Below are 15,418 nucleotides of genomic sequence, written 5' to 3'. Positions count from 1 at the left end.
ACCGCTGCTGCGGTTCAAAGAAATTCTCACCTATTATCGTGACACTCACCGCCTTTACCCGGCTCCTGCAAAGGGGCTGAGTAAGGCGGAAGAGCGAACTCTAAGGCGCCTGCAGACAGGTACTCTACTCTGTCCTGCAATCCTAAAGCATTTCGATGCGAACACAGATGGGCGGTGCCCACACTGTGGGGAGACGTGTGATATCTTCAACATGGTATGGGCATGTCCGAAAAATCCCCACCTACCCCCTTCCCCTACCCCTTCCCGAGAGGCATGGGAGACTGCCCTCCTCGACAGCTCATCACTAGAGTCTCAACGGGCTCTGGTGAGACGGGCGCGAGTAGGGGCCTCGTCATGCGGTGTCCCGGACTAAGGACGCCGACCATGTAGCAGGGTCATGCTTTGGCCCCGTACCTCTCTCTTTTATAATAAATGTTTTTCATCATCATCATCCTCTCATCCTCGTTTCACGGAGCTTCAAAAAAGCTGTTTTCTCCGCTCGTGATGAACCGATTCAAAATATTTTTGTGGCAAAATGTTCCTCGTCGGACATCCAGCAACTTCAACCGTCTATAGAAAATTTCGTATGGGGCCTGGTGAGTGGAAATACAGTGTTCTCACTGAGTTTTATTGAGCTGATCTTAATTGGAAGAACACTTGTCGAGACTACTAAAGCTTTGAATAAAATCAAATCAAATCAAATAATTTTATTTTCAAAGAAAGAAACAGGTTCTGGAGAGGTTCACTGGCTAAAAGCTGTTTATGGACAGCTTGACGAGGCCAGTTAACCCTACACAAGGCAGGTGGGACAATGACAAAGATGTGTATAACAATAATGACCATAAGCAAACATTACAATACCGAATACAGTGTAATAAAAACATATAGATACATTCCTACGAAACATCCAGTACCAGCATAGCACAGAAGATTACATGGACGCGAGTAACAAGAAAAAGGAAAAAAAAACAAAGTAAAAACAAAAACAAAAAAATGATTTTGTTTTAACGAGGGCTTAACTTTTCGGTGCAGTTCGTGGTTGTCTTGAGACTGCAGTGCTCGTTAATACTTCAAACGTTCACAACCCCAGGGCAGGGTGGCATACCGGATCCCAGCATCTGGTTAGCCTGCCTGACGTCCTTTTTTTATCTCTCTCCCTTACGCGGTTACGTTGCATCATCTCAATCTGATACCATTTCTTGCCATCCGCTTGTGAGTTACGAATCTTTATCCCGCTAATATTATCGGATAATGGCAGCCTTACCATTCATCACCAGGGCCCGGATATGCTTCTACATCCAGTTGAAAGGTAGCGCCAGTTTGCCAGTATATCGTCTCATTGGTGAAATTGTAGGTCAAGTCCAGAGTTATCGCATTCCTCGCCATGGAAGGCCAATCACACTCCGTTGCTGCATCGTCCTGGTAAGACGTGACGCGAACTACGCAGTATATACACAACGTGACGCACACCAAGCACAGCAGGCAGCTTCCCCAGTGACGCACCTGAAGCAAACACCGTGAACTTCACTTAACAATCTGAAAATCGGGCAGTGTCGAACTTCACTCCAAAAGATTGGCACTGGATATAAAATACATTGTCACTTCCCTTGAGAAGTCCATGTCTGGTTTATTGAGTAAAAAGGTTTATTGAGGGCGAGATTTCTTTTGAGAGAATAATGACACCCGTAGTATACAGTGGGTTACACCTGGAGGGGTGTACAGCGTTCGTGAGGGCTACCCAGCACCACCATCAATTGTCACGACCCTTGAAAAGTCCAGGCGAGGTTTATTCGTCGTAGGGGTAGAGTAGTACATTCTTGCAAGACGCGTTACATAGGCTTTTGTTCTCAGTTTGCTAACAGAGATGGCTTAGAGCTCTCACATAGTAGAGTACACAGTACTCTAAATCGTTCCTCACTTTTTCTAAACACACTCAAGAGACAGATAGCAGGTGCACTTATTTTGTGTCCTGTGCCTCTGCATAAGCATGTCTTCCACTATATACAACCGGTGGCAATATCAAAATGTACTGACTGCCACCGGAGTAGGTCGTGTTCTACTAGACAGTTTAAAAAAAGTTATCGTTTAGCGCGCTTCACGGGACAGAGGGATTGATATGCGCATGCGTAGTACGCTATACGCCCGTAACTGTGTACCACGTGCACGCCATTTTTCAAACTTAGCATTATCGTGTATGCGTCGTTTACGTAGCGTACGTAAAACATAGCGTTAGTTCTGGACGCCCGCTTCGAACTGAATTTAACATTGGCGGAGACGGGCTCACATCTTTCGTAGACTCTCTATAACTACTGCGCTCATTTCAGGTAGCTTCGACAGCGGAGTTTACGGATAACTTAGGCTAGTTTTTTTAAAGGAATTTCAAGCGCCCTTAGGCCTAACAAGAATATTGATGTAAACGAATTGGTAACGTAAAAAACTATGGAGCATCTCTCTCCCTGAAGGGAACCCTGATGGGATGCGAAGCAGCAGCGGGGCGCACGGCATTGGTGGTGGTAGCGGTTAGAAGATGAGAAAAGGCACCTAATTTTTGCTACCCGGTCGGGAGCACGGCGCAGTGCCTGTGGGGAAGGGAAAAAGGAGAAAAGTGGAAAGAAGAGGAAAGATTAAGTGAGCAATGGAACGGTCGTCATCAACAGAAGCAGCAGTCCAGAAGCAAGGGTACGGGTGGCAAGGGGCCCGTCGTCAGCGGTAGGCCACGATTCCCGTCTCGTCCAGGAACTCTACCAGGCTCCGGAGCGCTGGTAGATGGAGACGAGATGGGAACAGTAGGTGCTCTAGGGTGGTGGCAGGAAGGCCATGTCTCCGGTAGGCTACGGTGACCCTCGAGCGTTCCTAGGCCAAGGCAGGGCAGGCAATGAGGATGTGCTCGATGGTCTCGGGGTCCTCGCTGTGGCTGCAGGCTGGGGAGGCGCAGCATCCCTTGAGGTAGCGGCAGGCCACGGTCCACACGCATCCGGTCCGCAGCTGCAGCAGGTTGCTCGTTCTCTCCTGGTGAGGCCTGCCTCAGGAAGACGCCTGGGTCTCCGCCCATTGGCCACCCTTTGGTCCAGGCGGACCGAGGCGAGGAGCTTCTTGATACGGGTCTGCGAGTAATCTCTCACCGCCACGGCTTGGCATGGCATTGACCCGGCTGAAACGGGTGTCGGCGCGGGTAATAGAAGAACGGTTTGAAGCGAAACTCGGTGTAGCACTTACTAGAGTAAACCTTTGTTTGAAACGCAAAGACGCGTAAGGAGGAACACGGTGAAAACGCCTGCGCTTAGCTTCCTTGGCTCGCGTCTCGTCGGCTACAACGCAAGGTACTAACCACTATACGATCACGGCTATCCCGCAGGACGTCTCGTTGGTGTTACCAGAATGTGGTCTCTATTCTCGAACGTGATCGGCGTTCTTCACTCGCAACTCGTCGGTGTCGTTGGTCTTCGCTGCGGACACTTCCGTTCGGCGTCCCTGGCTTGCGCCTCGTGAGTGTTCCAGGCGCGACGTCGCCATTCGCGAACGCGATCGGCTTCGCTAACCCGCAATGCCGGGGTGACGGCCGAGAAACGTACGCGCACAATAGAGGGAAGTATGCCCCGGCGGCGTTCAGCCTGTCGGCGGGATCGCGCGGCAAGCCGCGGCACGCTGTCCACACGAGGGAGTTTAGGAATAGCACACCGCGAGCCCTTGCGGTGTGGTCACTGCCACTGCGGATGTGTCGTAACGCGAGTCGCCAGCCGCGTTCACGGCCCGCACGCAGAAAATCCGAAATAGCGTGCGGTGATCGCGGCCCGCGAGGTCCGCAAAGTGTTGTGTATAGCTTCCGTGCATCTGAGTTTGTGGTCAGGGCGAAGTAAACGTTTATTTTGAAACAGTGCCCCAAGCAATGCCCGGTGTCACCCTGAGGTGGGAGGGCTCCTTAGTCCAGGAACCCTCTGGCTTCTACTGCCCTCTTGGCCCTGGCGACGAGTTGTTGTTGCTCTTCCAGGTCCTCGAGGGCGAGCTTCGCCTCCCACGTTTCGGTTAGGTCTTCGTTCGTCCGTCCTGCTTCGTTATCAGTCGAGTGTTGTTGCAGATTACGTCTGGCAATACACTGGCATGCAAGAAGCAAGTGCGCCAGGGTGTCCGGTACGTTGCAAAGCGGGCACGTAGAGCTATATCTCGTTGGGTAGAGACGGTGCATTAGGGTCTCATGTGTGTATGTGCTGCTTTGCAGGCGTCTCAGTATTACGCTTTCCTCTTTTGTCAGTTTTGGATGTGGTGGAGGGTATACTCGTCGCTCCAGCCTGTAATGCTGGAGTAACGATGAGTAGGTGTTTTGAACAACTTCCGTCTCATCAACGACGGGTCGAATGTCCTGTGGGCAGGGGGCAGCCCGGCTGACGTGCTCGCGGGCAGCGGCATTGGCCGCTTCATTTCCCTGCAGACCCTCGTGTCCTGGCACCCATAATACACAAGTGTATGGGAGTGGAGTGCTTCGCCGTTTCAAAATATTGATGGCATTGGCTGAGATACGGCCCTTAGCGAAATTCCTGCAGGCGGCTTGTGAGTCGGTGAAAATCACCGCGGCATCTGTACATGGTGTGGTTGCTAGAGCGATTGCCGATTTTTCTGCGGCATCTGAATTGAGTGCGTTGACCGTGGCCGACGCTAATTCTCGGCCTTGAGAATCGACGACGCTGACAGCGTACGCGTTTCTATGCGGATACTTGGCCGCGTCAGTGTAGCGGGCGTCCGGGTCTTGCTTGAACTTTCGTCGAATAGCGTTAGCTCTAGCCTCACGTCTACTTTTGTGGAAAGTAGGATGCATGTTGCGTGGAATATGTGCGATAGACAGCGACTCTCTAATGTACAGCGGGATGCGCTTTTTCCGGTCTGCATCGGCGATGAACGTGTCGCTGTAGTTGAGGTACTGGAGAACGAACCTCCCCGTGGGCGTCAGCTTGAGCCTCTCCAGCTGACTGTTCCTATGCGCTTCGATGAGTTCTTGCCACGTGATGTAAACGCCCATCTTTAGGAGGCGTGTGGTAGAGTGGAAGTCGCAGGGCTACTTTAGTGGCCTTTCTTATTTATCATGATATTAGGTTTTTCAATTTCGGCGGTTTTCAAATTCAGGTACGGCGTTCCATACGTAATGCGGCTGGTGAACAGAACTTGCATTATACGTAGCGTGTCATGCTCTTTGAGTCCGTTTCGTTGATTTGCGATCCTCTTGACGAGGTGCGTGAGTTGTGATAGTGTCCGTTGGAGTCTCGGTATGGTGGCAGCTCCCGATCCATCCTTGTAGATGTGAACTCCAAGCACTCGCAAGGTCTCGACTTTTGGAATTAAAGTCCTTTTTAGCGTTACGCTAGGGTCGGGCTCGTCGTATAGAGGGGGTCTGCCTCTTGTTTTCGCTTTGAGGATGAGGTGCTCGGATTTCTCGGGGGCACAGCAGAGACCACAGTTTCTGAGATACCGTTTGATGGCATCTACGGCGGTTTGTAGGCAGGTCTCTTGTCTCCCAGTGTTCGAAGCCCTGGTATAGAGCGTCATGTCATCAGCGTAGATCGCGTGCCGTAAATCAGGTATTTTGTCGAGAATGTTTGGCAGATTGATCATGGCCACATTGAAAAGTAACGGCGAGATGACTGAACCCTGCGGCGTTTCTTTTTTCGGTAGTTCGAAGCTTTTGCAGCGGATGTTGCATATGCCCATAGTTGCGTACGGTCTGTCAGAAAGTTTCTGACATAGGTGAAGGTTCTAATGCCGCAGCCAACGCCTTCGAGGTTGTTGAGGATCGCCTCGTGGCTGACGTTATCGAAGGCCGCCTTGACGTCATCTCCGAGTATGGAGTACTTTCTTCGATGGGTGAGGTGATCAAGAAGGTCTTCTTTGAGTAGTATGAGCACGTCGTGCGTCAAAAGGTGGTGCCTGAAGCCACACATGGTGTCCGGTAGGTGTCCACTATCTTCCAGGTACTGGGTTGAGCGGTCCTGCACCATGTGTTCGAACAGCTTTCCCACGCACGAGGTGAGAGAAATCGGGCGTAGGTTATCGATACCGACTGGTTTGTTAGGCTTAGGGATCATGGTGATTTCCGAGTGTTTCCATATCGCAGGTAGCTCTCCTTTATCCCAGCAGTCGTTGTAATATCGGAGAAGAGCCGTGGTGGCCTGGTGCGGTAGGTTGCGTAAGTGCTTGTTGACAATGCTGTCTATTCTGGGGCTGGCATTTCTTATCAACTTCGTTAGGGCTGTGTGCAGCTCAGCCAGGCTGAAGGGCCGGTCGAGTTCAGTGTTTGGTGCGCCAGCGTATTCTTTGGTGTAAATTGAAGCCCCGGTGGGTGCATGCCACAGAGATTCTTTTGTAATTCTTCTAGGAGTACAGTCTTCTGCACCGACGTAGCTTCGAATAAGCCTCTGAAGGTGCTGCTTCTGTGCTGCTTTGGAAGGTTGCGTGGCTAGAAGTGTGCGTAGCAGATGCCAGGTCTTCTTGGTTCTCAGAGTCCCCTGCAGCTTGTCACAGAAAGCATGCCAGTTCTACCTGGCCAATCGGTTCGCATACTCTTGAGCTTGCTCGATGAGGAGAGAAATGCGTTTCCGTAACTTTCTGTTTAGTTTTTGCCGCTTCCACCATTTTAGAAGTCCTCTTCTAGCCTGCCAAAGGTGGAGGAGATGTGCCTCGATGGTGGGTGTATTGAGGTCAAGCTGTATGTCCTTAGTGTAGCGTTCGGCTATTTTGAGCACATTTTTGAACCAGTCTTCAATGTCGATTATGGTGGTTACAATGTCGAGGCCATTCCTAAAGGATTGCCATACCATTAGCCGCGCTATTCCAGTCTTGGTCTGTTTACGAGAGAGCGCTACGGAGAGTTGGATGATGTGATGATCACTACTTAAAGTTTTCGGTATCACACTCCACTCTGCCCTAGTGACGTTCGCCGTAAATGTAAGATCTGGATTTGTATCCCTGGAGACGCTGTTCCCGATTCTCGTCTTCTGAAGAGGGTTGTTCCACAGGGTTATTCTGTGATGTTGAGCAGTATCGTGCACCCTAGAACCCTTCCTCGTGGTGATATGATAGCCCCATGCCGTGTGAGAGGCGTTAAAGTCTCCCATTATTATGATTTGGTGGCCATTCGTGCGCTTCCTGATTTCTCGTATGAAGTGATCGAAATCTGGCACTTGGTCTCGTGGAAGGCTGTATATATTGGTTATGAAAAAACTTTGCTGCGTATTTCGTTCCACAGAATCTCTATTAGGGTATGCTCTATCTGAGTGTCCTCGATTTCGTGTTTTTGCGTTGAAAGTGCTTTCTCGACAAGTATGGCAGTGCGTTGGGTTTGTGCGCAGGTCGTGTACCCTTGCAGTCATACGTTCTGCGTGTTGGTTTCCTGAAGTGCAAGGATGTCTGGTTGATTAAGCTTGATGAATTCTTGTAGGCTTGCGTGTCGAGGGCGGTATGACCAACAGCTCCATTGCCATAAGCGTAAAGTTGAATGCTGGTTCTTATACTTATGGTTAGGGACTGCCATCTTCAATCGATTCGATGTCACGCCTGCCATCGCGACTCGGCGAGACTGAGCGAGAGGCATTGTGACTGTTCGCTCGTGCCTTCTTCCGAGTCATTTGGCGTGGGTTGTTGAAGCTGTCGAACTGTGCCATGGTTACGTAAGTTTTCTTCACGTGCGCGATGAAATTGTTGACTTGAGCAGCAATACCATCAATTTCGGCATTACGCGTAGTGATCTTGTGTTCAAACATTGAGGCTATTTTTTCTATTGCAGACTGGACAATCTTTTCCATCGTGGCGTGCATGTTATTCATGAAAGATTCCTCGAATATCATGCACCTTGCGTTCACTAGGGCTTGGACGCCCACCTTGGTCAGCGTCGTTGCCGGCTCTGTGCTTGAGTTTGCTTGTTCTTGATATTGTTGTTCTGCATTGTCCGAATGTCCTTGTTCATGCGTGCACTTTTCAAGTAGTTTGTCAATGAGCTCTTGTTGTCGTTTTTGACTTTGAAACAGTTTATTTATGAGGCTTCGTTTGCTTTGCAGTTGGCTGTGCTGATTCTAGAGCTTTTTTTGCTGGTTTTTCAGTCTATCTTCGAGAACCTGTATGAATGAGGTGTCCGACTTCGTGGAGGTTAAGCTGCTGCTGTCATTAGATCCACTTGCCATGGCAGCGTAGCTCGCACGTTTAATGGAACGCGAGCGCGTGCAAGAGCGGGAACGTGAACTGGAACGCAGTATTGATTTGGATCTACTGCGCGCAGAGACGGAACGCATGCGAGAGTGGGAGCGCGAACTCGAGCGCAGTATTGACTTGGAATTGCTGCGCGTGGAGTCGCGGCCCTCATTGTTACTGTTAGAGGTAGCGGCCGATATGCTAACCTCAGGGAACTCTTTTCCACTGGCGTTCTAGTTTTTGTCTATTTCTTGAAGCCTGTTGAGGCACTGTTGTCTTACGTTGAAGAGTGGTGGACTTGGCTTTAGTATCATTTGCATTCTTTACTTGCTGTTTCGTGTCCTTCCCCGCAGATCTTGCAGATGGGTGCGCATTCATGTCCCTGCGTTCATCCGGCCTTGCCACATTTATAGCAGAAATACGGGATAGATTTCAGACAGACGTCCTGGCGGTGACCCGTATTGCCGCAAGCTCGGCAATACTGCACTGACTTACGATATGGTCTGCAGCGGAAGCCTACGCTCTGGATAATTATGTAGTAGGTAACGGGCGGTCCTTCAAAGAAGACGACTGCCGCGGTCGATTTACCTAGCATTCGGGCGTGAAGAACTGTGTATCTTGCCGGTGCGCGAATTCCAGCTGTGAGTTCTGCGGTGCTCGTACCGGGTATCAAGCCACTGATGACGCCTCTGGAGACATCGTCCGGTGTTCTGAAGTTGCCGTTTACAGTGTAAAAATTTCCTCCAAGCTGTATTTTCTAGATGCTTACCAGCTTCTTGGCGTCTTCTTTGGCGGCAGTGCTTGCGATGATTAGGTTTTCCATTCTCTGGACTTGTACGCGTACCTTGTCGTTAAAGTCTTGCTGTGATAGTCCACTCACTCTGTCGATGGCATGCGTGACAGCAACGGTGTTCCATTTGGCGAGGTCAAGACCTGCTTGTGGGCGGTAGACGATCTTGAAGTCATCAAGCGGCAGAAGTGGCATCTTGGGCCTGCGTTGTTGCTGCGTTGCTGATGACTTTAGCGTCTGCTCATTGATAGGTGGCTGCTCTGTGGGTTGGTTGGCCGGTGACCTTGGATTGGCGACAGCCTTCTTGTCTTTCTTATTTCTCGTGATCCAAGCGCTTTCCGTTGCAATTGTTCTGCCACTGCCAGCGTTATAGGGGGGGGGGGGGGGGCGCTGCGAGCGCTCGATGGTGACGGACGCACTCCACATCGCCTCCGTAGATTTTCTGCTATTTCTGCGGACATCCACCTTGGTACCCCTGAAACTTGGATTTATCGTCACCGCCAAGTTCTCCGCTTCGCCTAGACAACACCTTCGTCCAGGTGGGTCCAGTTTTGACAACTTGAGGGACGTCCTTCACTCCCGGCTACAACGCCGCCTCGCTAAGGGCTCTCAGCCCGGCGATGGCGGCCGCTAACGTGGTTACGGGCTATGATCCTACCTCAAGCCAAATGCTGTCCATGGAGATTTCATCCTCCGAAAACACTATGCCATCAGAAGATGAATACCTCGACGACATGGTTAAACTGTGGCAACGCAAGCAAGCGAAATCGAAGTCTGCGTCTCAACAACAACGAGACGCCATGGCGGGCCACCATTCCCCAGCCTTGCAAGGAACGCCGGCGCGCCATCCCTCCGGCGGTGTGCCTACCTCTGCTCCGTCCTCGCAGCCAGCGAAGCAACGCAAGTGGCGTCCGCGTCAAACTCCTCGCCTCTCTCGCGACGACTACATCGTAGTGCTGAAACCTCGCGTTCCCTGCGAGCTACGCACATTTGTCCCGGCCGATCGCGCTGGCGACGCCATCCGCAGCTACCTCGGCGACCGGACTACCACGCAAATTCAAGTGTGGCCAATCTGGGAACAGAACATCTTGGTCTGTAGCACCACCATTTTGCCTATGGCACAGCGACTTCTCGGGAACTTCCAGCTGCAAGTGGGGGATCAGCAGCTGCCCGTTCGAGGCCACGCCAAGGCACCAGAAATACATGCAAGGGCGTCATCAGTGTAAACCCTGCTGAAAGCCCGGAAAAGATAAAGTCTCAACTGTATTGGCCTCAAGGTACTATCCTTGCGGTCCGCAAACTCGGAGATTCCACGGCGGCGGTGGTGACTTTCGAGGGCACGAAGTTACCCCGCTTCCTCTTCTACCATTGCGTGGCGACGCATATCCGCGCCTATAAGAAAACGGTCCCTGTATGCACCAAGTGCGGTACCATCGGTCATCGACCACCTCAGTGCCCTCACGCCGCTCCAACCCAGTGTACCAAATCTGGAACCCCCGCACCTGCAGGTCTCAATGCCCACGACTGCCACCCCAAGTGCCTCCTCTGCCACGGTGCCCATGAGACTGGGACCAGTGGCTGCACGGCAAAATACGGAAAATATCGGAAACGCAAGCAGCCCTCAACATCTCCTCGAGGGACCACCTCATGTTCGTCACAGCCAGACAACAGCACAAACCTGCATCATTCGGCTCCACCACTCCATGCCAACTCTCAAGCATTCCCACCGCTCGAAGCACCAGCGGCGGTACCTCAGGTGAGCAGTTGGGCAGGGAAAGCTGCTTCTAAGCCTCTCTCACCCCCTTCTGTCGATCCTCCTTCTCCCGAACTTGCGGCCCTTCGCCAGCAAGTTGCGGCACTTCAAAAGTAAAATTCTCTTTTAACTAAACAACTCGAACTCTTAAATAAGCGACTTCAACCCCAACAACAGTGTACTGCAAGGCCATCCGGTATTGCCTCCTCTGTCCAGGCGGCTACGCCAGCTACGTCCAAGCTTAGTCCTCGCGCTAAGTCCACTCCCATTAAACCGCCGGTTCAATCAGCCATGTGTACTCCAGCACTCGGAAACGGTGCCACATCTACTCTAGAAGCTCGTGAGGCTCCTGGGGCACCTCAGGTTCTCTTGCTCGCTAACCAAACTCTCCCCAGCGAAGAGCACACCCCGCGCGTAGAGGAACGCCTCACGCGCGTCGAAGCTTCGATTAATCACCTCCTCACCAGCTTCTCGGTCCAACGCATAGTAGTAGAGGTTACCCAGGCTATTCAAGCCTGGGCAATCACCCAGTTTCAACCCAAGGCATCGCGTTCCCGCTCCTGCTCGGTGAGCAGTGAGGGTACAGCTCCACGGCGTCGTCGTAAGGTGGCTACCACCACCCCGCCGTCGGACAATCCGGCCTCCGTGCCCCTCCCTGCCTCTGAGGATTCCGAGCGGGACATGGAGGACCAAATATAAAACCTAGGACAGTCACGATGGCTACCAATCGTACGTCCCGTTCAAACATTGCGTCTAAATTCGAGATCATACAGTGGAACCCTGGAGGCTTCGGGAACAGGCGAAAGCGTTCACATCTTTCCCTTTTCCTCCGCTCACTTGGCTCTCAGCCGGCCGTCTTGGCGCTCCAAGATTCTGGCCCTGCTCCATCCCTTTCTGGATACTGCTCCTATGTAGGCGGCACCACCACATGCCTCCTCGTGCATAAAGCTTACACGGCGATACAGATCGACCTCGATCTGGATCTTCCTTACGACTACTGCGTGATATCAGTGCTGTCTCAGCGGAGGGGCCAACCATCAATACATATCTTAAACGTGTACTGTCCCCCTCGCCTTGCGAGGGCTTCGTTTGCGCATCTTTTCCATCGGGCACTGCGTATAGCGGCCCGACAACCACTGGTGATTGTCGGGGACTTTAATGCCCCCTGCCCTCACTGGGGTTACCACTACGAGAAGGCCCGGGGCAGAGAGCTCAAGGAGCTCATTTCCTCGCTGAGCCTGACGCTTCTTACCGATCCGGCACAACCCACACGTTCCGGCAACTCGGTCACGCGAGACACATGCCCCGACCTCTCCCTCACCCGTCACATCCGCGATGCTACATGGGAAAATTTAGGCGAAAGCCTAGGCAGCGATCACTTTTTACTCCGCATTTCGTTCACACCGCGGCAGAAAATGCGCCAACACTGGGGCCAAGCCCGTCTCACCAATTGGACTCAGTTCAGAATGCAACCATTCCCCGCCGGCCTCTCCTCGACCGAATATGCAGCGTGGGCATCATACGCTCTTCATATGAAACAAGCGAACACTCGCACCCTTGCAACCTCTAATTTGACTCCTGCAATCGATCCACACCTCCTACATCTTTGGCACGCTCGCCGCGGGCTCATAAGGCGCTGGAAACGCAACAAACTTAATCGAAAACTTCGCGCTCGCATTGAGGCGCTCACTGCAGAGGCGGCCGCATACTCCGCACAACTTTCCGATGCTAACTGGGCAGACACCTGTTCGAAGGCTGCAAACCAGATGAGCTCTAAGAGTGCGTGGCGACTCTTTAGAAGCCTTCTCGATCCCTCCACCACCAGGGGAGAAACGCAACGCCAGCTCCACCGTGTTCTGCATGCATTTCAGGGCACTACGGATGAACTCGCGCGAGAACTTTGTGACCGCTACATCTGCCGCACAATTGATCCCGCAGTCCCAGCATATACGTATTCCGGCGCCCCTAACACCGACCTCGACGCCCCATACACGCTTTCTGATTTACGATTTGCACTCACGAAAATGCGACGGGGCACGGCCCCTGGACGCGACGGAATCACAGTATCGCTCCTGGCAAATCTTCCCGACCAAGCACACCTCTGGCTACTCCAGCTTATAAATTCAATATGGGACGGTTCTCCACTTCCAACGGAATGGACCACATCGGTCGTGACATTCATTCCCAAATCGGCAAAGTCCGTTAGTATTGAGGCACTGAGACCCATCTCACTTACGTCTTGCGCAGGCAAACTCATGGAAACCATGGTTCGCGAACGCCTTTCAGCCTACTTGGAGGCCAGGAGCACCTTTGCCGACACGATGTTTGGCTTTCGCCCGCATCTGTCGGCACAGGACGTCCTGCTCCAGCTTCAACACGATATCATAGAGCCGACTACTATGCGCCATAACGATAAAGCCGTGCTCACTCTCGATCTCCGCGGGGCGTTCGACAACGTCAAACACAGCACTATACTCACTAACCTGTCTACCACAAACTGCGGGCAGAAGACTTTCAACTACATTCGCGCCTTTCTATCACATCGCACCGCCTTCATTCGCCTTAATTCTACCGAACACGGCCCGTACTTATTAGGCACGCGGGGTACACCTCAAGGGGCAGTCCTGTCTTTTCTGCTTTTTAACCTGGCGATGATGAACCTCCCCTCTCTTCTAAGCGAGGTCGAGGGAATACAACACGCACTATATGGGGACGATATCACAATTTGGACCAACACCGGCTCCTTAGCGCAAATCGAAGAACGCCTGCAAAAGGCTGCCCTTCTGGTGGACACCTACGCAGGTTCATGCAGCCTAGAGTGCTCTCCAGCTAAATCGGCTCTTCTTTCAGTCTCTCCGCTACCGCCGCCTCAAATTTTTCTTCCGTCCGGGCCCGTCCCGTCAGTGCAAAATATTCGGGTTCTTGGCCTTCACCTCACATCGTCCTTGGATCCAAAGGGCACAATAGCAGGCCTCAGACGCACCAGCGAACAGGTGAGCCGCATGATACGGCGAGTTTCTACCAAGCGCGGCGGCCTCCGCGGGTCTCAGTCCCTCCGATTGGCCCACGCGTTTGTGACCAGTCGCGTCCTCTACGCCTTGCCTTACCTTCGCCTGCGTCGTCGACACGAGCACCGGCTGGACGTCCTTCTTCGTTCAGTATACAAACGCGCTCTGGACCTACCTATTGCAACTTCCAACAGCCGATTCACGGCTCTGGGGGTACACAACACCTTTGCAGAGATGCGCGAAGCTCATCGCGTTAACCAAATCAATCGACTGTCGCAGACGCCTTCAGGGCGCCGTCTTCTACACAGACTTGGCCTTAACCCGATATCTGACCAAGACCCTCTGCACCTGGTACCAGAGCTCTGGCGTCAAAAGCTATGGGTGGAACCTCTACCCCGTAATATGAACCCTGACCTCCATCCTGGCCGTAGACTAACACGCGCCGCGGCCCTTCATACGCGACACTCCGATCGTCCTGGTGTTTTTTACGTGGACGTCTCGGGTCCCTCCCCCTCGGGTCACTTCACGGCTGCCGTGATTACAGAGGGCAAACACGTAGATGGCCTCTCCTTTCGAGCAGACACAGTAACGCTCGCTGAAGAGGTTGCCATAGCTTCGGCCGCCTCTCACCCTGCCTCACGCACCATCCTGACGGACTCGCGCTCGGCCTGTTCTCAGTACCTTCAGGGTTGCATTGCTCCGCTGGCGGCTAGCCTACTACAGGCAGCCTCTTGGCGCTTTAACCCTCATCCCATTCGTATAGTGTGAACGCAGGCCACTCGGGCCTGCCCGGCAACGAGGCGGCAAATGCCGCTGCCCGCGCTTCTCCTGTCCGGGCCGTTGCCCCTCCATGGCCCGAGAAGGAATCTGGCAATACCAACCTGACGCGCTTTCGCGAAATTTTGGCTTATTACCGGGCTTCGCGCCGCCTCTACCCGGACCCCGCACGTGGTTTGGATAAAGCGGACGAACGACTGCTACGCCGCCTGCAGACGAACACCTTTATCAGTCCGGCGGTCGCCAGGCACTTTTTGCCGGAAATCAATGGCACCTGCTCGACCTGTCATGTGCTCGCCGACACATATCACGTCGTAGCATCGTGCCCAGTTAATCCCGTCCCTTTCTCATCCCCTTTTCCTATCCCAGCTAGAGAGCCTTGGGAGGACCACCTGCTCGGCTGCTCTACCTTGGCTGCACAACGCTCCTTGGTGGAGCGTGCACGGGCAGCTTCCAGCTCCACTGGCGTCCCGGAATAGGGTCTTGCCACTCTAGCACGCCGATGGGCCATGTCGGCACTCTCTAGTAAACTTTTTCTGAAATAAAGGTTTTTTACCACCACTACCACCAGCGTCATAGGTCCACGAATTTTCTGTTGTTTTGTTTGCGTCCACCGGGTCAGTTTGCATTGTATTTTCTTCGTCTTGCTGATTTCTTTGCATTTCGCTTGCTGCGGCTGCGTCTCTGCTCATTCTAAGCTTTTCGCCACGGTGAGCGCTAGCGCTCGCGCCGTGCCATCAGGAACGCTTGAGCGCGTTGTGCACGCGCCGCGCGACATTGCTCAGGAACGAACTTGGCGTTAGGCTTAAAAAACCGAACGCGCGCTTGTCGGGAATTAAGTCTTATATCTTGAGACAGGACGTACTCACCCAAAAGAAGCTGGTGTCCGCCGATTCCTCGTATCTTGGCGGCTGAGGCTGT

At 52.8% G+C, this 15,418-nt stretch overlaps 1 protein-coding gene across 2 annotated transcripts in view; it reads right to left on the bottom strand.

The window, feature by feature from the left end:
• The window catches only part of LOC119170670 (isatin hydrolase), a 69,816-nt gene that overhangs the window by 18,479 nt on the left and 35,919 nt on the right, over positions 1-15,418 (bottom strand). For both annotated transcript variants that reach the window (XM_037421902.2, XM_075886919.1), the window contains exon 3: positions 1,265-1,503. In XM_037421902.2, the coding sequence (XP_037277799.2) occupies positions 1,265-1,503 (239 nt within the window). The remainder of the gene's footprint in view (positions 1-1,264; positions 1,504-15,418) is intronic.

Source organism: Rhipicephalus microplus, chromosome 2 (genome assembly GCF_043290135.1).
Source record: "Rhipicephalus microplus isolate Deutch F79 chromosome 2, USDA_Rmic, whole genome shotgun sequence".
NCBI lineage: Eukaryota > Metazoa > Arthropoda > Arachnida > Ixodida > Ixodidae > Rhipicephalus > Rhipicephalus microplus.
The sequence above is the reverse complement of the archived record's forward strand: the minus strand, read 5'-3'. Positions and strand labels throughout refer to the sequence as shown.